General features: G+C 41.9%; 1 protein-coding gene and 1 pseudogene across 16 annotated transcripts in view; both read left to right on the plus strand.

Moving 5' to 3' along the window:
• APTX (aprataxin) overlaps positions 1 to 22,205 on the plus strand; it is a 30,215-nt gene extending 8,010 nt beyond the window's left edge. For 4 of the 16 annotated variants that reach the window (XM_002819706.5, XM_009244360.4, XM_063713984.1 and 1 more), the window contains 7 exons: positions 4,969 to 5,105; positions 6,723 to 6,769; positions 7,006 to 7,308; positions 8,799 to 8,858; positions 9,970 to 10,196; positions 20,256 to 20,359; positions 21,164 to 22,205. In XM_002819706.5, the coding sequence (XP_002819752.1) occupies positions 4,969 to 5,105; positions 6,723 to 6,769; positions 7,006 to 7,308; positions 8,799 to 8,858; positions 9,970 to 10,196; positions 20,256 to 20,359; positions 21,164 to 21,318 (1,033 nt within the window). In that variant the 3' untranslated portion in view covers positions 21,319 to 22,205. The other 12 variants (XM_002819711.5, XM_054519764.2, XM_063713985.1 and 9 more) reach the window with 9 other exon arrangements.
• LOC129047772 (transcription elongation factor A protein 1-like) lies at positions 14,501 to 16,437 on the plus strand (annotated as a pseudogene).
• Positions 22,206 to 23,138: the final 933 nt, after the last annotated feature.

A 23,138-nucleotide genomic window follows, 5' to 3' on the forward strand; every position in this document is an offset into this window, starting at 1 on the left:
AGAGGAGAGAGAGAGATGGGCAACTGTGACTAGTTCTGTGAAGAGGAACGGGAGGTGAAATACGTAAGCACTGTGGACTTACAGTATGATGAGCTTAACTTCAGGCCTGAGGGACTTGAGATGGATCAGGGCAGGGCAAGTTTCCAGGACTGTGGTGGATATTATGGTAGCCCCCAGCCACGTGAAGTTATTTAACTATTAAGTAAAAAATGTAGTTCCTCTGTTGTACTAGCTACATTTTAGATGCTCGATTGTCACGTGGTGGGTAATTTATTGGACAGCTCAGGTTTAGAACATTTCCATCGTTGCAGAAAATTCTGTTGGACAGCACTATTTGAGGTTACCTGATTTCTGGCCTTGTGTGGTCTATCAGATCACTTGAGTTCTTTAAGGAATAATCAGAATTTCTTTCTGACGAATCCCCTCAACTCTAGAATGAAAGATATAGAGCTGGGCCGGGCGTGGTGGCTCACGCCTGTAATCCCAGCACTTTGGGAGGCCGAGGCGGGTGGATTGCCTGACATCAGGAGTTCGAGACCAGCCTGGCCAACATGGTGAAACCCCATCTCTATTAAAAATACAAAAAGTAGTCAGGCGTGGTAATGCACGCCTGTAATCCCAGCTGCTTAGGAGGCTGAGGCAGGAGAATTGCTTGAACCCATGAGGTGGAGTTTGCAGTGAGCTGAGATTGCACCACTGCATTCCAGCCTGGGCAACAGCAAAACTCTGTCTCAAAAAAAAAAAAAAAAGATATAGAGGTGAAAATAGAGAATTGGGATTTATCCACCTAGATGTGAAAATGGATGGGATTGCCCAAAGAGAGGAACAGAGCATTCCATCGTACACTGAGTGATGGAACACTCAGCATCCCGTCGTACACTGAGTGATGGAACACTCAGCATCCCGTCGTACACTGAGTGATGGAACACTCAGCATCCCGTCGTACACTGAGTGATGGAACACTCAGCATCCCGTCGTACACTGAGTGATGGAACACTCAGCATCCCGTCGTACACTGAGTGATGGAACACTCAGCATCCCGTCGTACACTGAGTGATGGAACACTCAGCATCCCGTCGTACACTGAGTGATGGAACACTCAGCATCCCGTCGTACACTGAGTGATGGAACACTCAGCATCCCGTCGTACACTGAGTGATGGAACACTCAGCATCCCGTCGTACACTGAGTGATGGAACACTCAGCATCCCGTTGTAAGAAGAGCCATAGGAGGAAGGGAGAGAAGGCAGGAAAGAAAACTGGGATAATTATTACTCTCATGCAGAGAGTAAATAGCATTTGATAATTCACTTGTAAATATTTATTGTATGCCCGCTGTATGCCAAGTGTTAGATTAGGTGCTAGAGATATATTGATAAGCGAAAATGGACATGACCTCTGCTGTCATAGTTTTCAGTTTATGGAGTTTTACTGGAGGGACTGGGTTGAAGATTCAGGAACACTCATCCTTCTGCACTTGCCATATTGTAAAACACTCCATTCCTAAAAGTTGGAATTGGAGGCTGAAACGGGTGAAGTTACTATTTGAGGTTGGTTACATAACCGTTGTGCAGTCACTACTTCAGCTTCTCAGGAAGTGGTAAAAAGGAACACCATAACTTGAGAACTTTGGGGGAATAAAGTATCTGTATTGATGGAGGGCAGAAAGGGTAGTTCTTATTGTCCTGCATCTGCCAGCCATGCTCTGCTGCTCACTGGATTCCTCTCTTGCCCTACTCTCGAAATCTGTTCTCTTCTGGCTTCTCTTATTGTCATTGTGAGTAGTCAGTCACCACATATTTCCCAATGCCTAGTGAAGACATAATCCACTTCTCAGTCTGTTACCTGCTCATTCACTTGCTCCAGCAAGTGCAAACAGATGCCCCTTGGAACGCATAGCATTTAAAAGTGGGACCTGCCCGTAGCACCGTCATCATTTGAGGCTCCAGGTTTAGGATTTTAGATTTATAGCTGACTGTTCATGCACCTGCATCAGCTCCTTCACAGAGACTTGCTGAACTGCCCTTTTGACCTCTCTGGCCCACTTTATAATAACAGCCTCCTCACTAATCTCTGACTCTGGATTTCTCCATGCTAGACTGCCTACACACAGCTGTTAAGTGTTCTTTGGATGCTGTTGTTTTATCTTACTGTGAAGCTCAAAACCTGGCAGTTGTCTCCTCTTGATTATGTCAAATGTAAACTTTTCAGCCTAGTATTCTTTCAACACGTCTGTCTTTTTTTGTGACTCTCTGAGGCAGCTCCTCTGGTTCAGCCAACTAAGTCTGCTTTTACCCCGACCTATGGCTTGCCATTGCCGAAATCTGTGTTGTCACTTGTGCTTTTTAAAATGGAATGGCTCCTCCCACTCCATTTCTTCTTTATCAGTCCCCTTGGCTTCTAGCCAGGAGGTTTCTGGAAGCCTGTACTGGCTAATACAGGACTTTTTACCTCCTTAGTGCTCATATACTCGCACTAATCTTATTCATTTGAATTTGCATCTCCTCAGCTGTCATTTGCTCACTTTGCCTTGCAGTGTCTTGTCTTTGCAGATGGTAATGAAACTGATTTTTAAAAATCGGGTTTCTTTTTTCTTTGCTTATGGACATGAAACTTGTGCAGAGGGCATACGTGCTGCCTTGACTGTAGGCAGGTTTCCAGGAGAGGCGTGTTAGAGGCTTGAGCACTGATAACAGTCTGGAGTCTAGAGAGGCATCCTCTCTCTGCCCATGATTCCCTGTTTCACCTCATTGGGTGATCTCATCCTCTCTCTTTGCCTCAGCCTCTGTGACATGTTGATGCCTCTCAAATATATGCTTTTAGTCCATTCCCCTCTCTTGAGCTTCATACCCACATATCACAGCTTGAGTCTTGGATCTTCCACAGGCAACTTAAACTAATTACATTTCAATATGAAATTGGTCCTTCTTTCTTCACCTTCCTTTTTATCCCCAAATTATGTCTCCTTATGTATTTTTCATTTTTGTTAATGGGCATCTTCCAAATTTGAAGTCTTTGGTGAGTGTCTCACTTTTTTTTTTTTTTCTTGAGATGGAGCCTTGCTCTATTGCCTAGGCTGGAATACAATGGTGCGATCTCTGCTCACTGCAACCTCCGCCTCCTGGGTTCAAGCAATTTTCCTGCCTCAGCCTCCCAAGTAGGTGGGAGGCACCTGCCACCACACCTGGCACCTGCCACCATGCCTGGATAATTTTTGTATTTTTAGTAGAGATAGGGTTTTACCACGTTGGCTAGGATGGTCACAAACTCCTGACCTCGTGATCCGCCTGCCTTGGGCTCCCAAAGTGCTGGGGTTACAGGCCTGAGACACCGCACCTGGCCAGTGTGTCCTTTTATTCCTTTGTCCTTCCCCAAATGTCATCAGTAATTAAGTATATCTTCCAGATTTCTCCTGGCTCTTCTTGCTCTCCATCCCCTTTGCTTCGGCCGTTGTTGAGGCCTCATCTCTCTTCTGAATTTCTTGTCTCTTTCTGTTTTAATGATAGTCCACATGGCCATAAGGGTTGTTTTTCAAAAGAATATCAGCACTTCCATTGTTTTGCAAGTTGTGTATTGCACAAAATTGCCACATTCACACTTTAGAAATTGTAGGTTTGCGGCCGGGCGCAGTGGCTCACGCCTGTAATCCCAGCACTTTGGGAGGCCGAGGCAGGTGGATCACCTGAGGCTGGGAGGTCGAGACCAGACTGACCAACATGGAGAAACCCCATCTCTACTAAAAATATAAAATTAGCTGACTGTGGTGACACATGTCCGTTATCCCAGCTACTCGGGAGGCTGAGGCAGGAGAATCGCTTGAACCCAGGAGGCAGAGGTTGCGGTGAGCCAAGATTGTGCCATTGTACTCCAGCCTGGGCAACAAGAGTGAAGCTCTGTCTCAGAAAAAAAAAAAAAGGAAAGAAATTGTAGATTTGCATATTTATTATGACTGTCTCCTGGCAGATGGGAGTAAAATATATTGTTCTAACATCAGTATGTCATGACAGGGAAGGAAAACCTATGACACATAAAGACACCTAAGCACTAGAGAACATCTTTTTTATGTCCTTAGTTCTCTGGCAGGCAAACTCCTTCTCATCCTTTAAAACTGCACATTAATATCCCTTCCTCGTGAAGCCTTTTAAAATATTCTCCACAAGAGTCAGTCAGTCCTTTTACTGGGCTAATGCCATATTTGGTTACTCTCTTCTTGTAGTGTTTATCACATTATATTGTAAATATTGGTATATGATTCTGTCTGTCCTACTGCACTCCAGCCTCCTCAAGGACAGGGACAATGTCCCTGTTTTATTCATCCTTTGACTTTCAGTATGTAGCCTAATGTCCAGCACATATCAATACATGTGTAACAGGCCAGGTGTGATGGCTCATGCTTGTAATCCCAGCACTTTGGGAAGCAGAGGTGGGTGGATCACCTGAGGTTAGAAGTTTGAGACCAGCCTGGCCAACATGGTGAAACCCTGTCTCCACTAAAAATACAAAAATTAGCCAGGTATGGTGGCGGGTGCCTGTAATCCCAGCTACTCAGGAGGCTGAGGCAGGAGAATTGCTTGAACCCGGAAGGTGGAGGTTGCCGTGAGCCGAGATTGCGCCACTGCATGCCAGCCTGTGCGCTGCATGCCAGTGCACTGCATGCCAGTGCGACTCTGTCTCAAAATAAATAAAATAAATAAATAAATAAATGTGTAATAAATATTTGATTGCTTAGCATGATTCAGGCAGGGAGGTAAATACTTACTCACATTATCTCATTTAATTTTCACAACAGCCTCCTGAGTCCCATCATTATCATGGTTTATAGGTGAGGAAATTGAGACTAGGGTGGTGAATCACTTGCCTCAAGATGAACAGCTGGTAAATCACATGCGTGGTGGCACCGGGTGTGGCCCTGGAGGACTCGTGCTAGTGGATCTGTTTTTCTAGTGATTCTCTTGTTTTGTCCCTTAGAGTGATGATGCGGGTGTGCTGGTTGGTGAGACAGGACAGCCGGCACCAGCGAATCAGACTTCCACATTTGGAAGCAGTTGTGATTGGGCGTGGCCCAGAGACCAAGATCACTGATAAGAAATGTTCTCGACAGCAAGGTAACTGGTCATAGAAATGTGGAGATTACTATGGTTATGTGGGATAGTGATAACCAAAGATGCATATTTTCTGGGTGATCTTGATGGAAAATCTATTGTCTGCCAAAAATACAGCTCAGGAACTGAGCTCTTTTAGCCAACACCAGGGCCCTATTTATTCCTGATTCTGCCCTCCCAATGTGATAATGTTCAAGGCAGGGTGGGTGAGGGTTGGGAGCAGTCAAGTTCATCCTGTTACCATGGGATGGTGGAATTGAGTCCTGCCCTCCTTTCCCAAGGGACATTGCTCAATGGGCAGCAAGATGTAAACTCTGGAGTCTACAGGTGAAACCATGTCTTTCTGAGAAGCAATGGGGTAGTGCCATCCTTTACATATTGCTTCACGCAGAGAATTATGGGACAGTGGCATCTAGCACTTGTCTTAGGGTTTAATAACATGAAAGTCCTTGCCCTCAGAAAAAAATCCTTACCATGTACCTTGTTTTTTCCTGTAAACATGCACACTGCTGGCTGGAGTGTGACCCCCCCCCACAGCAAGTTTTCCCAAGGGTTCTGAACTTAGAGAGTTGGCATCTGCAGCACTGATTATGATCTTTCCTATATGAGTTAATCTAAGTGGAGGGATACAAAGCCATGCTTGAGCTGGGTAGGCCCAAGATGCAGAAGCAGTGGCTGCTTCTCTCTCTGTTCCCTTCCTCACAACAGCAACTGAAGGGGCATGTATGTGCACCCTGTCCTCTCTGGGGAGCAGCTGTGGTGGTTCTTCTTTCCTCCCTGTCTCAACTCCAGATACCTTGTTCATTTATCAGAACAGGAATGCTTAGTGTTACCACTTCTCACACATGCTCAGATTGTTCTGTCTCTGCAGTCATCTTTCTAGAACATTCTTTCCACTCCTTCCACCCAAAGCCACCTGAGTTTCTGTTTTCCAGGAATGTGTCTTTTACTGTTTTATCTTTTAAAGGCATCTAATAGTTGTTGTTTTTCCAAAATAATCGTGGAAGCCTGATTTAATCCTTGGTCAAGAGTTTGTGTGAGAAATGGGTCTTTTTTTTTTTTTTTCCTCCTGAGACAGGGTCTCACTCTGTTGCCCAGGCTGGAGTGTAGTGGTGCGATCTTGACTCACTGCAACCTCCACCTCCTGGGGCTCAAGTGATTCTCCCACCTCAGTCTCCCAAGTAGCTGGGACTACAGGCATGTGCCACCACACCTGGCTAACTTCTGTATTGTTTTTGTAGAGATGGGGTTTTGCCATGCTGCCCAGGCTGGGAGAAATGGGTCTTCTCTTCCGGTGGCAGAGTCTGTGATCATGAGCAGGCCAGGGGTTCTGGAATAGGGAAACTTGTGGGGATTAATTGAAGCTGCCTCATAGGGATCTTGGCAATAGCTAAGGGAGTATGTACGCTGTTGGACATTTTATGGAAGGATTTAAACCTTTAGAAATTGGTAGGATTTGGAGCTCCAGCCACCTGCAATAACAGGTGATTGCTAATAGGACTTTAAGGAAACATCTGTTCAGCTGCCTCCTGTAGTGAAGCTTGTTTTCTTTAGGGAAAATAGGAGCAAGTGCCTGGTTCTTTGTTGCATTTCTGTTTAACTTTTTCCAATCTCTTTCAGTACAGTTGAAAGCAGAGTGTAACAAGGGATATGTCAAGGTAAAGCAGGTAGGTGTATTTATAACTTGGAATTTTATACTCGATGATTTTCTTATGCTGTTGACTTTAGAGTGTCTGTGCCAGCCAGTGAAGGCTTCTCTGTCATGTATGGAAGTGATGGAGTAATATAGGTGAACATAAGGCAAGGTGCTTGGCATATAGTAAGTGGTTAACATAGCAGTGGCTATCTTACTGTAGGTGCTGTTGCTATTATTATAATTATTTTCTGATTGTTTATTCCATAGGTAGGAGTCAATCCCACCAGCATTGACTCAGTCGTAATTGGGAAGGACCAAGAGGTGAAGCTGCAGCCTGGCCAGGTTCTCCACATGGTGAATGAACTTTATCCATATATTGTAGAGTTTGAGGAAGAGGCAAAGAACCCTGGCCTGGAAACACACAGGAAGAGGAAGAGATCAGGCAACAGTGATTCTATAGAAAGGGATGCTGCTCAGGAAGCTGAGCCTGGGACAGGGCTGGAACCTGGGAGCAACCCTAGCCAATGCTCTGTGCCCCTAAAGAAGGGAAAAGATGCACCTATCAAAAAGGTGAGGGTAGTGTGATTGGTAGATGATGTGGAGAAGAAATGAAATATAATGACTGCTTAATTGTTTTGTACACTGTAAAGTTCAGAAATGCGTGAGGGGTTATTAACCATGATGAAAGAGTCACTTGTTTGTGGCGTGAAAATCATTTGGATGAATGTTCCTTTATGTGCTTTTTTCTTAAATTCCCAAGGTAAGCCACCTGAAGGTAGAACAATAATGGCAGTGTGTACTTAACACTGAACAACTAAAGTGGATCAGTTATTTATGCATCTATAGAAGGTTTTCATAGATCATGTAATTCATATGCTGATGTCAAAGTGAAGAATTGGTCAGGCTGTAGCTGGAGTGAGAGAGGGCAAAGAAGGTATGACTCATACTCTGGCATTTCTCGCCTTCATTTAGAACAGCCAGCTGTGAATATAGGAAGGCTGGCTGGGTGCAGTGGTTCACGCCTGTAATCTCAGTGCTTTGGGAGGCCGAGGTGGGCAGATCACTTGAGGGTCAGGAGTTTGAGACCTGCCTGGCCAACATTGTGAAACTCCATCTCTACTAAAAATACAAAAATTAGCTGGGCCTGGTGGTACACACACGCTTGTAATCCCAGCTACTTGGGAGGCTGAGGCGGGAGGATTGCTTGAACCTGGAAGGCGGAGGTTGCAGTGAGCTGAGATGGCACCACTGCACTCCAGCCTGGGCGACAGAGCGAGACTCCATCTCAAAAAACAACAACAACAATAAAAAATGGCTGGGTGTGCTGGCTCATGCCTGTAATCCCAGTGCTTTGGGAGGCCGAGATGGGCAGATCACCTGAGGTCAGGAGTTCGAGACCAGCCTGACCAACGTGGCAAAACCTCGTCTCTACTAAAAATACAAAATTAGCTGGGCGTGGTGGTGCATGCCTATAATCCCAGCAACTCCAGAGGCTGGGCAGGAGAATCCCTTGAACCCGGGAGGCAGAGGTTGCAGTGAGCTGAGATTGCGCCATTGTACTCCAGCCTGGGCAACAAGAGCGAAACCCCATCTCAAAAAAAAAAAAGAATACAGGGTTGGGTGTGGTGGCTCACGCCTGTAATCCCAGCACTTGGGGAGGTGGAGGCCAGTGGATCACCTGAGGTGAGGAGTTCAAGACCAGCCTGGCCAACCTGGTGAAACTCCATCTCTACTAAAAAATACAAAAGTTAGCTGGGCGTGGTCGTGGGCACCTGTAGTCCCAGCTACTTGGGAGGCTGAGGCAGGAGAATCACTTCGGAGGTTGCAGTGATCACGCCACTGCACTCCAGCTTGGGTGAGACAGAGTGAGACTTTGTCTCAAAAAAAAAAAAAGAGAATATAGGAAGGCAATGGAGTGAAGTAGAGTCAAGTGAATCTTGTTTAATTCTCAAAAATTAAGCTTATTTCCAAGTTTAGTTGTGCTATCACACAGTATTAACTGTTGCCAAATTTAATTATTGGCATTTGTAATTTACATTGCTCCTTTTTTTTTTTTTTAGGAATCCCTGGGCCACTGGAGTCAAGGCTTGAAGATTTCTATGCAGGACCCCAAAATGCAGGTCAGAATACAATTTTGGAATTTCAGTACATTTCATGTTGTAAATGACCACTCCACAGAGGTCTTAATTACAAATGAAATCAAAGGATATCAGTCTTTCTGAATGAGATTCATTTTATTGGGCTGTTCTGTGAGAATAAGAGGCTTTTCACATTGGCAATAAAGTAGCAGCTGGAATTGTTTGGAGAGAAAGCTAAGTTCTTCAAATGAATATCCCCTCTGCCTTGTGCCTTTTAAACTTCTGGGTACTTTAAGGGAAGTTGCATTAACCTTAGTATGGTTCCTTTCAGGGGAGCATCAGAGATAATACACTGTGACAGTAGTACTGTGCTGCCCCGGCATTAACAGTCAGACATCCCTGTAATCCCAGCACTTTGGGAGGCCGAGACGGGAGGATCACCTGAGGTCAGGAGTTCGAGATCAGCCTGACCAACATGGAGAAACCCCGTCTCTACTAAAAATACAAAAAATTAGCTGGGTGTGGTGGTGCATGCCTGTAATCCCTGCTACTCAAGAGGCTGAGGCAGGAGAATCACTTGCATCCGGGAGGTGGAGGTTGCGGTGAGCTGAGATCACACCATTGCACTCCAGCCTGGGCAACAAGAGCGAAACTCCATCTCAAAAAAAAAAAAAAAAAAAAAAACCGGCATCATCCTTGAGGAGCCTTTGAGTCCCACTTCAATTACATTCCTTGTTGACAAGGGGCAGGTCTAATAGGACTCACTGGAACCCACGTGTACGTGTCACACAGTCTGCCATGTTGGAGTGGAGAAGGATGCTTTTGAATTTATGTCTACAGAGATTTTACATTACATTCTTGGGAACTGTTTTGTACTGTGCATCTTCTGTGTATTCTGTGTAGTGTGGTGGTTGAAAACAGACTCTGGAGTCAACCAGATCTGAGTTGGAATCCTAGATTTCCCTCTTAGGAACTATGACTTGTGCAAGACACTCAACCTATCTGAATCTCAGTGCTCTCCTCTCTCAAAACCGGGCTATTAAAACCGTTTGCACAAGACTGTGGGAATTAAGTGACTTAGTGAATATAACAACCAGGCACACAGAAGATTCTTAGTAGATGTCTGTTTCCTTCTCTTGTGTCCCTCTGCTAGGTTTACAAAGATGAGCAGGTGGTGGTGATAAAGGATAAATACCCAAAGGCCCGTTACCATTGGCTGGTCTTACCGTGGACCTCCATTTCCAGTCTGAAGGCTGTGACCAGGGAACACCTTGAACTCCTCAAGCATATGCACACTGTGGGGGAAAAGGTGATTGTAGATTTTGCTGGGTCCAGCAAACTCCGCTTCCGATTGGGCTACCACGCCATTCCGAGTATGAGGTAAGCCAGGAGGGTAGTGCTGCTGGCTCCTGGTTCCGTCCAGGTGGGCAGATAGATTCAGCCTGGGCTTGCTGAGGGCTCATATTGCACTGAGACCCAGGGAAGTGGGATGGAGTTTTTCCAAAGCAGGTGGGCTGAAGCTTCCACCTCTCTGCCTGATTTGCATGCAGGCTTTGAGTTCCCACTTCTGCCTATAATTCAGTCACATTTGGTTCTTTGTTCCTCTGAAAATATAAACCTTTTAGATCCTAATATATGAACTAGATGAAGCAGCTTCATTATTCTCAGATAAAGAATTGTGGTCAGTGGCTTTTATCAGATTCTTCAAAAGCATCTGTAACCCCAGAATGATTAAGGACCATTACTCTGAAGGAAACAAACATCATAGACTTCTGTAATGACAGCTTAGTAGATCCAGGATTTGAAAATAAAATGAGAGAAAAGTATAGAATTTGTTTTCCTGTGGCTTATGCCCAGAAGGATTCAGAAAGGAATGACTGATTTATTTCAAAGAATACAAGCAAGGTGGATCTCCATGATTCCTTTGATTTAAGCAATAAGATGATAAGTCTAGATTTTAGAGTTTTTATTTTGTTTTTAAAAAACTGTGATAGAATATACATAACAAAATTTACAGTTTAGTCATCTTTAAGTGTACAATTCATTGGCATTACTATATTCATATTACTATGCAACCATTACTACCATCCATCTCCAGAACTGTTTTTTCTTCCCAAACTGAAACTCTGTATCTTAAATAATAACTCTCCATTTCCCCCTCCCACTCCTGGCAACCACCATTGTACTTTCCTTCCCTGTGAATTTGACTACTCTAGGTACCTCATATTAGAGGAATCATACAAGGACATATTTGTCCTTTTGTGACTGGCTTATTTTACTTATTTACTTACTTATTTTACTTTACATAATGTCTTCAAGGCTTATCCATGTTGTAGCATGTGACAGGATTTTCTCTGCTTATTTTTTTTTAACTACCAACACTTACATTTTATTTAGGAGAATAATTATGACTTAGGTTATTGGCCACTTGAACCAAATGAAATCTTTGTGCCAGATTTTTCCCTAGTCAGTACTGATTCTTTTAAGTTGAAGCATAACTTACATACAATAAAGTGCATAATAAGATGCATAGTTTGATCAGTTTTCATAAGCGTGTATAATCTTGCCACTGTCATTCTGATTAAGATACAGAAGATGTCTATCCTTTCATCCCAGAAAGTTCCCTTGTGCCCCTTTCCAGTTAATCCTCCCTCAAGCATTGCTTTTATTTCCTTCAGCATAGATAGTTTTTGTCTCTTCTAGAGCTACCATGTATAAATGGAATCATACATTGCATACTCTTTTTTGGTCTGGCTTTTTTGGGTCAGCATAATTTTGAGATTCATGTGTGTTATTGTGTATATCATAGACATATGTACTTTATTTATTTTTTTCCCCTTGAGTAAATATTTAGGGATCCCAGTCTGGGCAACATGGCAAAACCTGTCTCTACAAAAAATACAAAAAATTAGCCGAGGGTGGTGGTGCACACCTGCTACTTGGGAGGTTGAGTTGGAAGGATCACTTGAGCCCAGGAGGTTGAGGCTACAGTAAGCTATGATCACGTCATCGTACTCCAGCCTGGGCAACAGAGTGAGACTCTGTCTCAAAAAAGAAGAAGAAAAAAAAAAGAATAAATATTTGGAGATGGAATTGTTAGGTCATAGGGTGGATGTACGTTGTACCTCACTTTAAAAATATAAATATATTTTTATTGTTAAAGGCTGATTTGAAAATTTAGGAGGGAAAGTCACCCATAATCCTGTTTCCCTAATGCAGAGCCCCTGACTAACAGAGCCCTTGGCCACTGAGCCCTTTTCACATAGTGATCATGATGCCCATACCTTTTTCATACAGTGGATGTCGTCGTGTTAAGGAGAATACTCACAGCAAGAGCTGTGGTACGTATATATGGGAGGCAAAATGAGCCAATAAGCAAAGTTGCTATTATATACCCTTTTATATTACTCTGTATGACGTAATTTTGAATAAATGAACATGTTAGAAAGGAAAAGGTGATAAACAAGTAAAATTATTTTTCCTATTGTAAAAGTAATGTTTTCAATTAAGAAAATATCAAAAATTCAGTATGAAAAAGAACAAAGACCTTTCATAATACTAACTGTAGATAACTATAGACCTTATTTTAGATAACTTACTAAACTGTAGACCTTATTTGAATTTCACCCATTTTTCCTGTATTATTCTTTTTCTACTCCAGAATCCAATCTCACATTTCATTTATTTGTTCTCTCTTCTTAGTCTCCCTCAATCTGTGACAATTCCTGCTTTCCTGGCTTTCATGACCTTGACACTTTTGATGAATACTGGCTAATTGTCTTTAGGATGTCTTTTAATTTGGGTTTGTCTAATTTTGTTTTTCATGATTAGGTTGATGTTTCGCATTTTTTTAATCACTGAAGTGATATTTCTGATTGTGTCCTTCTCAATATGTCATACAGGGGGGCATGATGTTGAGATGGTTTATTACTGGTGATGTTGACCTTGATCATTTTGTTAAGGTGGTGTCTGCCAGGTTTCCACCTTCAAAATTACTGTTTGTTTGTTTTTTTTTAATTCATGAATATTTTGGGTTAGATATTTTGAGACTATGCTACTATTTCTCCTCAAACTTGCACCCAATGATTTTAGCATCTATTGGTGCATCTTGCCTGTAATAGTTATTGTATTGGGATTTACTCTATGGTGACTTTAGACTTCCTTCACCTAACTTATTAGTTGAAATTATTCTGTGTGAAAGCTCTGTTCCATCTTTCTCATTAGTTCTTTATTCAATCATTTAATGGTATGGACTCATGGATGTTTATTCTATAGGTTATAATTCAATACTATAATTATTTCGTTGCTCAAATTGTTCAGCTTTGGTTATTGAAAGCCCCTTTAGGTCAGCTCTTGTGTCACTTTGATATGCCTTCAACATCTTTTGGGCAATTTATTTTCTGGCCCCACAAGATGTTCCAGGCTTATCTGGAATGAACCACTTCTCCAAAGAGCCCTAGGTCTTCTTGGGCACTAGGTTTCTGTGAGAGAAGTGGTTGATTCCAGGGTGTCCTTGCTTCTAGGTCCTCTCAGCCATAGAGCCAGAAATGCATGTATGAATCCTAACACACACACACACACGCCCCTATAATTCTGTGTTTATCTACCTTTATTTGTCTGTAGAAAACCATGAGTTCATACTGATATCTTTGACACCATTCCAACTCTGTAAGTTTCATTCTTGTTTCCCTTTTCATTTTTTGTAACTGCTTTCTCCAACAGTGAGAAACCTGGCTCTCATTAGTTACAATAAATTCATTTACTTGTTCAGTCCTAGTGTACCCATAAAATAGTTACAGGATTCCTAACCCATACCCCGTGAGAAAGACATTTACTAACTAGAGTACAGTACTTGCCTATAGTTCTTTTTGTTTTTAGCCTTATCATATCTAGTCAAAACACTGTTCTCCAAAGCTAGGTTAGTTACTATATTCTCTTCCTCAACCCGTTTGGTGTGGTTTCCTCATTCATTTGTAATACAGCTATGCTTATTTATTAGTGCTTATATTTCATTTTGGATTCTGCACACATGTTGATTGATTTTGATTATTTATTGGGAGAACGTGAAATATTACTGATTTTAAGAGTGAAAGCTGTTATACAAAAAGGCATTCTACTTGGTTTAACAAGTCCAAAAGAGAATTCCTGATTTTCTTCCCCAAACCTGCTTTTTCACCTAACCTTCTTTATCTCAGTAAGTAACACTCTCCCAAAGCAACATGCAGCCCATTAATAAGTTCTGTTTGTTCTATTCCAAAATGCATTCAAAGTAGGATTGCTTGTTGCCATCTCAGCTGCTACAGCTCAGCTCTAGTGCAGGCTGTGATTTTCTGGCCTAGACTGCTGTAGCAGCCTCCTTAACTGGTTTCTCCATGTCCCTCCCTACCCGTCCTTTCTTCACACAACAGTCAGAGTGATCTTTTAAACGTGTAAATCAGGTTGCCCCATGGGCTTGGTTTGTGAGGAAGGGCCTGGCCCAGCCTGTCAGGACCACTGAGGCTTGTTTCTTGCCATCCTTTCCACTTCAGTTTTACACACTTCTCACCTCCAGCTGGCTGGGTGTGGGGAAGACCTGCCAGAGCCACAGAGGACAAGGTGGTTCCCATGGCCAAGTAGATGGACAAGATGGTGCAGAAGAATACAGCTGGAGCATTGGATTTGCCAAAGGAGCTTAAAAATATTCCCACGACCATGGAATTATTACAGCCCCCAGAAGAATCAGAATATCAGTTAATGCTAATGGCAAGCAGCATAAAGATGAAGAAGTTACATCTTTAACAGTCTGTCATGAAATCTCGGAAAAAGTTACTATCAATCGAGAAAGACCCTGAAGAAAAGAAAAAAGAACCTGCAGTTACATTGCAGAATAACCCTGAAGCGAGAGAAGAAAGTAGCTCCGGTGGCAATGCAAGCAGCAGAGAGGGTGAGACAAATGTTCTAGATACTCGTGTTTCATCTTTTATTCAGGAACGAAGCACTTCTGACTCTCTTTGGTTAAAGTGTTGCGAGGTGCTTGCTGCAGCTCTCCAAACAGGAGATGGCTACACTGCTGTTGGAGCTGGTGAGGAAGAATTAGGATCTCAAATTGAGGAGGCTGTATATCAAGAAGTTAAGGAATATAGATACGAAGTGCAAAAGTAGAGTATGAAGTAGGATATCAAATCTTAAAGAGCAAAGAATCCAAATTTAAGGGAAAATGTACCGTGAGAATATTCCTCCTGTCTTATTTGCTAGAATGATGGCACAGCAAATGGCTAGTGATGGGCTCAGAGAGATATGGAAAAACTTGACCAAAGAAGCCATCAGAGAGCATTAGGTGGCCAAGGCAGGTGGAACCCAGAGTGGCTTGTTCACATGTGCAAATGTAGTGCTGATGGACTGATAACATTCATTGTCTGTAATGAATGTGGACGTCAGTGGAAGTTCTGTTGAGTTGGAATAACTACCAAAATATCTGGACTATTAAGAAATTAGATTTTGTATGTTCATTGCAGCACTATTCACAGTAGCAAAGACATGGAATCAACCATGATTGATGCCCGTCGGTAGTAGACTGGATGAAGAAAATATGGTACATATACACCATGCAATACTACACGGCCATAGAAAAGAACGAGAACATGTCCTTTGCAGCAACATGGATGGAGCTGTAGGCCGTTATCCTAAGTGAACTAACACAGCAGCAGAAAACCAAATACCACATGTTCTCACTTATAAATGGGAGCTAAATACAGAGCACACATGGACACAACGCAGGGAATGACAGACACTAGGGCCTATTTGACAGTGGTGGGAGGGTGGTGGGGGAGGATTGAAAAACTACCTATGGGGTACTATGCTTATTACCTGGGTGGCGAAATAATCTGTATAGCAAACTCCTGTGACATACAATTTACCTATATAACAAACCTGCACATGGACCCCGAACCTAAAAGTTTTAAAAAGTTACCTATATTACATATATTAATGATAGAAAGAAAAGAGAACCACCTTGGTAGTTAGCAAAACATAAGTTATATCCAAAAAAATATGCTTTTAGTAGTGTGATGGGACAGAAGCCCAATCATAGTAAATGGATGAAAAAGTGAATGTCAACAACAGAGCTTTAGGCTTTGCGAACCACTGGTGTAAGAAAGTGGGTCACGAAAGTGGAGTCAGCAGAAACAGTGCTGATCTGGCTTGTAGTTAAGGGAGAATTGTAGCCTTCTCCTGTCCTGCTCTCCTGTCCCCCACCATGGATATTGAAGGTGGGAGGATACATACCATAAATGTTTATGGGACAGGTGATACCTCATTTAAAATCTGCTGTCTATTATTTATCAGAAATTGCACTTGAGCTTTATTTCTTTCATTTCATCATCTTAGCAACCCTGTAAAGTAGGTATCTTCACTTCCATTTCACAGATAGGGTTGTTGGGGCTTAGAAAATGATAACCCCAAATAAAGGCCTCAGAAGCAAAATTTCTCCTTGACCTTCTCCTGCCCCCTGTCTCTTGCCCCTCATTCTCCCCCTAAGCAAGCCGTAGAAACTATAATTCCTCTTTCTCAAGGCGGGTTATAGAAACTAGAACCTTTCTTCCTCAAAGCCAACCAAAAAACCCAAAATATTACTCTAACCTTCTTTTCTAGGTAGACCTGGCTATAAAGAAATTCTCTGATGTACCTTGTTTGATGGTAGGTCATAAGACTGCCATTCCCATACCTGGGAAGAAGGAATGCTGCACAAAGAGGTTAAGAAGAATCTGGACAGACAGGCCTTGCTGGGTTTCCCCACTCAGTCTATTCTCATTAAGTCGTATACCCTTTTGAAGCAATAATGGTTCTACATGGCTTTCCATTCTTCAACAAACCCAAGTGTAAAAATGGATAGTTTTCCCTGTATCTTTGCATCTTCATTTGGAAGGCTCCTGTGTCACATAAAACTTGGAATAAATAAATTTGTTATGCTTTTCAAAAAACAAAAAAAGATGGATTTTGTAATTAGATTTAAAACTGGCCAAGCAACTAGTTTTCCTAAAAATTAGATTTTTAAAGCAACACACTTGGGTTAGTCCTTGTTTTTGACCTAATGCCCCTTCTTTAAATACCTTCTTATATCAGAGACCATATGATAATTATATGGTATCTGTTTCAGTTTTTTTTTTTTCCATTTTTTCTTTTTCTTTTTTGAGACAGAGTCTCACTCTGTTGCCCAGCCTGGAGTGCAGTGGTGCAATCTCAGCTCCCTGAAACCCCCGCCTCCCGGGTTCAAGCTAGTCTCATGCCTCAGCTGTCCGAGGAGCTGGGATTACAGGCATGCGCCACCATGCCCAGCTAATTTTTGTATTTTTAGTAGAGATGGGGTTTTGTCGTATTGGTCAGGCTGGTCTTGAACTCCTGGCCTCAAATAATCCACCTGCCATGGCCCCCCAAAGTACTGGGATTACAGGCGTGAGCCACTGCACCTAGCTTTTTTTCCCCCCATTTTTATAAATGAGTTTTTTTATTCATTTTTTGTTTTCATTTTTGTTTTAAGAGATGGGAGTCTCACCCTCTCTTGCAGTCTGGAGTACAGTGTCAAGATCATAGCTCACTGCGGCCTTGAACTCCTAGGCTCCAGGTGTCCTTTTGCCTCAGCCTCCTGAGTAGCTGGAGCTATGGGTGTGCCACCATGCCTGGCTGATTAAAACAATTTTTTAGAGATGAGGGTCTCACTATGTTGCCCAGGCCAATGTTGAACTCCTGACCTCAAGTGATCCACCTGCATCAGCCTCCTGAGTAGCTGGGATTACAGGTATGAGCCACGTGCTTGGGTCATTTTTATAAATTGATACGAAACTTTTATCAATTAAAATTCTGGTAATTTATTTTTATCTCTTTCCTAAGTGAAAATGTACCTTGACTTTTTTATTTTTTAACAGTTTAAAACATGTGCAGTAGAAATTCTCTGTTAATACATAAATGGGAATTACATTTTTTTTTTCATATTGGCATGTATCTACAAATATTAAAGGACAAGAAAAGGTAATATAATTTTAGGTTTAACAAATATGGTGTGTATTCAAATAATACTTGACCAGCTTATCTAAATTGTACATAATATTTGGACTAGCATATGAATTTGATTTTAATTATTATGTTCACAAGCCTGGGATAATTAGATATTATTTTGCATCTATAACTGTAATCATTTCTTGTAATTTCTTGTGCAGGTGTATTGTACTTAATAGATTTTACTTTTGGAAATATGACTGTTGAAATTAGCTTAGCTTTGTTTATTTACTGTTTGTAGAGTATTTTCGTTTTGGAGAAGAACACTGTTTTAGTTTAGGAGGCTTTTCAAGAGTGAAAGCTTCTGATGATTTTTTTCCCTCATAGGAGGAAATACTGGAAAGAAAATGTTAGTATAATGCAGTTATTGTAACAGCTTATGACTTGATTTTGATTTGGAAACCTATACTGACCAGATATTAAGCTTAAGGATTGTATAAATCATTAAAGCTGTGGTCTTTTAATATGGAGGTTGATAGATAATTTTTTTGTCTTGAGTCTTATTTGGTGACTTTCTATTCATGTAATTCATCATGTGTGAATGAGGTTGTTGAACAAACTGAACACATGGGCTATAGCAAGTAGTTTTTATTTTTATTTTTTATTATACTCAAGTTCTAGGGTACATGTGCACAACATGCAGGTTTGATACATAGGTATACATGTGCCATGTTGGTTTCCTGTGCCCATCAACTCATCATTTACATTAGGTATTTCTCCTAATGCTGTCCCTCCCCGAGCCCCCGACCCCCCTGACAGGCCCCGGTATGTGATGTTCCTCACCCTGTGTCCAAGTGATCTCATTGTTTAGTTCCCACCTATGAGTGAGAACATGCAGTGTTTGGTTTTCTGTCCTTGTGATAGTTTATAGCAAGTAGTTTTACAGTACAGATCTTTCCATTACATTTTATTGTTTAAACAAAACAAAATTTGTTTTTCTGTTAGGAATAAGAAAAAAATGGTTTTTACATAGGTTCTTACAGTACACTTGGAGTACACTTACAGGCCACTGCTGCAGTCTACATTTTATTGTGCTGAATCTGCATTCTATCAGATACCCATGGAAAGACCTCAGTATATGCTTTGCACTCTGCTTTGCTTCCCTTTTCCAATTTCCTATTGCAAATCATTTTGATGTAATACAGAAAACAGCATTTGAATATCTACATGAAGAATTGACCCACTAGTGTCAGCCCACCTCTACTTTGTCAGTTGATAGTTAAATCTTTTATCATTTCAAAAATAAAGTGCATTTTCTTTTTCTTTTTCTTTTTTTTTTAGAGATGGAGTCTAACTTCGTCACCCAGGTTGGAGTGCAGTAGCATGATCTCAGCTCACTGCAACCTCCATCTCCTAGGTTCAAGTGATTCTCCTGCCTCAGCCTCCCGAGTAGCTGGGATTACAGGCACCTGCCACCACGCCCAGTTAGTTTTTTGTATTTTTAGTAGTTAGTTTCACCATGTTGGGCAGGCTGTTCTTGAACTCCTGACCTCAAGTGATCCACCTGCCTCGGCCTCCCAAAGTGCTGGGATTACAGGCGTGAGCCGCCGCACCTGGTCGCATTTTCAAAAGAATGAATTTAAGAATAATAAAATTAAAATAGGCCCACTTTTAAATTGTGGTCCATTTTATAATTCAAGTTTTTTGTTGTTAACAAAAAAAAAAAGTATAAATCAGATAGTAGCACTCTGGCTGAAAATCCTTCAATGGCTTCCCAGTAGATTCAGAATAGAATGCAAACCCTTTGTCGCCTTTAAGAGCCTTTATGACCTGGCTCCTGCCTCGTCTCTGCTGCCTGGCTCCAACAATTCAGGCCATACATTTGGGCCATATTACCTTCTTCCTGTTTCTTGGTAGCACTGAGCTTTTCCTCATCTCAGGGCCCCCGCTCTTGGCCTCCTCACTTTCTGAGACACTCTTCCCACAGACCTTGCTTGCCTGGGTGCTGTCTCAGTTCAAATCACTTCCTGAGAGATGCTTTCCCAGAACACTGTTAACTAAGGAGGGGAGCTTCTACCCCTGGGCACTCTATCCCATTTTCCTTGTTTATTTTTTCTTGGCAATGTTAATTCTTTAAGTTTTTTGTTTGTTTGTTTATTTGTTTGCTTATTTATTATTTGTCTTTCCTCATTAGCATACAATTTCTATAAGGGCAGAGGCTTTTCCCATTTTGTTTCTTGCTAAAGTCTCATTGCCTGGAACAGTGTTTGGCCATAGTACATACTTATTGAGCATTAAATATTCTTAAGTAAATGAATGAATCAATTGAATTAAATGGACACACTATCAATTCAATAGTATGAATATTCAAAGAGTATGAATACAATATACTCATACTCTTTGTCATTTTGATTAAGCCATAGTTGTTAAAGGGTTTAATGCTCAGTTTTTTTTTTCTCTTTCAACTAGCCATGTACATCTTCATGTGATCAGCCAGGATTTTGATTCTCCTTGCCTTAAAAACAAAAAACATTGGAATTCTTTCAATACAGAATACTTCCTAGAATCACAAGGTAAACAGTGTTCCTTGGTTTTCACATTTGTTTCATTTTCTGAGCTGTTCTTATATTTGATTTGGTTGCTTCCCTGAATAACAATCTGACCTCAAAAACCTATGTACAACTTAGTGTTCCCTATAAAGCGAGCCCTGTGAAAAGAAACTGGATTATTTGGATTGTAGTATTATTGCCACTTTGCTGTGAGTTTTCTTCTTGGGGGACCTAGAAAGCTATTATGTCAGGGTCAGTGTTTTAGTGTGACAAAAGGGGACTTAAAGGCTGCCGTGAGAATTAGTGGAGTTCATGGTTAAGAAAGCTGTGGACAATTCTTTGTCTCTTCTGCCATCAGTTGGGTGGGAGCTTCGGGGCTGCCTCCTGTCAGGAGTGGTGAATTAGCAGGGGGAAGGCTGTGTATATGTAGAAGAAAGCATTTTCTGGTGTGTGATGCTTTCTTACATACCAGGAAAGCATTTCGTGGTGTGTAAGAGCTTAAGCATTGCTGGTGTGTTCACAATGGCAGCTGGCATTTACCAAGGGCCAACCAGAGGTAAAGCACTGTGATGAGCTCTTGACAGAGTAACATGAATTGCCTAGAGTATGTCCTGAAGGAGTGTATTATTTCAAAGGTGGGTTGCTCATATTTATAATCTGGTTAAGCTCATTTTGCCTGAGGGAAGTCTAAACTAAGCTTACGGAGCTTTAGAATACCTGGCCTGGCATACTGATTGGAGTCATGTTTTTGATTTTTTTTTTTTTTTTTGGTATCTCATATTGGTTTTCCAGAGTAGCTGGGATTTGACTTTTCTTCCTTGCCTGCAGCTGTGATCGAGATGGTACAAGAGGCTGGTAGAGTGACTGTCCGAGATGGGATGCCTGAGCTCTTGAAGCTGCCCCTTCATTGTCATGAGTGCCAGCAGCTGCTGCCTTCCATTCCTCAGCTGAAAGAACATCTCAGGAAGCACTGGACACAGTGATTCTGCAGAGCCTGAGCTGCTGCTGTGGTGTGGCCCACTGGAGCAAACTGCTGGCACCTATTCTGGGTTGCTTGGGAACTTCTACTCATTTCCTAAATTAAAACATGCAGCTTTTTCACAAATTTATTCTATTATTGAGTGGCCACAATGTAGTGGCTCAAAGTAGTTCAGGATTAGGAATTTGGGTTTGTCATAGATGTATTCTCTGGTGAGGGTGGCTGGGATATACCTGACCCACCATCTTCAGAAGGACCCATGTCAGGTCTGACCATTGGGAGCAAAGCCATGTTCACACTGACCTAATGCAGAGTGTGGAAGCAGTGGGCTGGTTATACATTTCTGTTTCTTAGATTTATCCTCCGCCTCTGTAGGCATGGACATCCTTTAATCAGAGCATCTAGAGTGGCCTCTTGTTTATCCTGAAGATACTGATGGGTCTTGTTTTCTGTTAGTCTGTTTTGTGATATTCTTTTCCCTTCCTTCATGGGGAGGCTTAGTTTGTCCAGTCCTTCCATGTCCTTCTATCCCAGATTACCTAAATGTTCCCTTCTCAGGAATTCTGTCTCATCAGTTCTTCACTGTGAGAAAAGAGGCTGGATGATGGTGTGGGGGGTTGGAGTTTTCTTCTAATACCAAGGGTTCCTGGGCTGTGAGGAAACAGCCACATGTTCGTCATGATTGAGCTGTGAAGTCTTCTTGGACCTGTTGTCTGAAAATAAAGTTAATTTGTTTGAGGCATCTCTCTTAAGTAGGTGGAAACTATTGAAGTTCAGCTGACAATCACAGCATAGGTTCTGATGCATGGAAAGGTGGTTGGTGAATGAAAAAGTTGCGTAGAGCCACTGCTTTCTTTTTCCCTGAGAATAAATTAGGATAAAACAGTTGTATTCAGTTGTTTTTTGAGATAATATTAGAACTAAAGGTGAAGTGAAAACTAAAAAGTTGTTTTTGATCAAACTGTGGATATCTTTGGGGATGTGACTTTTCACTCAAGTTGTGAGAAAAAAGGAAACACCCTTAACAAAAGCTTCTTCTGGAGAGAAGAAGCCACAGTCCATAGAGACATTTGACCTCAATGTCTTTCACAAACAAACAAGATGCCACAGTGGTTACTTAGTGAACATAGGTATGGTAATAATTATATAATTAATGATCATAGCAGCTCACATTTGTCTGACTCCTGTGTGTCCTGCATTATGCTAAACACTGTACTCAAATGATTTCATTGAATTCTCACTGTACATAACTCTATGAGGTTACGTGCTATTGTTATGCCCCTTTAATGGATGAGGATCTAATATTCTATAATGGGTCCTGGGCACTATCCAAAGTTGGTATTGATTCTGATACATCAACTCATTATTTTCCCCATCAGTTGAACAGTATAAATGCAAGACTAACAGCAGCAGCCATAGAACCCAGGGGCCTTGGACCTGTGCTGATCAAAAGCTTTCCGTGGCATTTCATTGATTTCCCTGAGATCAGCCAGTTCCTTTAGCCCTTTTTGTCCATCTCTCACTACCCAACATCTTTCATCTCTTTTCTCTGCTCCTTCTGCACTCCAGGATTGTAATCCTTATGTCATTAGTTCATCCATCCATAGTTCTTCTGTCTGGCTTGATGCTGGACCTTTGGGCCTGCTTGATTGTCTGCTTCCCCTCCTGAGGTGGTTGTCTACATACACTGTGGCTCCTGGAGGTTCTTCCCCAACCCAGCTGCAGAGGGCATGTGGCTTCATAGCCTTTTATTTGCTGTCATCAGGTATCAGGCACAGAAACTCTTGAAAATTGTCTGGGCACGGTGGCTCACGCCTGTAATCT

Source organism: Pongo abelii, chromosome 13 (genome assembly GCF_028885655.2).
Source record: "Pongo abelii isolate AG06213 chromosome 13, NHGRI_mPonAbe1-v2.0_pri, whole genome shotgun sequence".
NCBI classification, from domain to species: Eukaryota; Metazoa; Chordata; class Mammalia; order Primates; family Hominidae; genus Pongo; species Pongo abelii.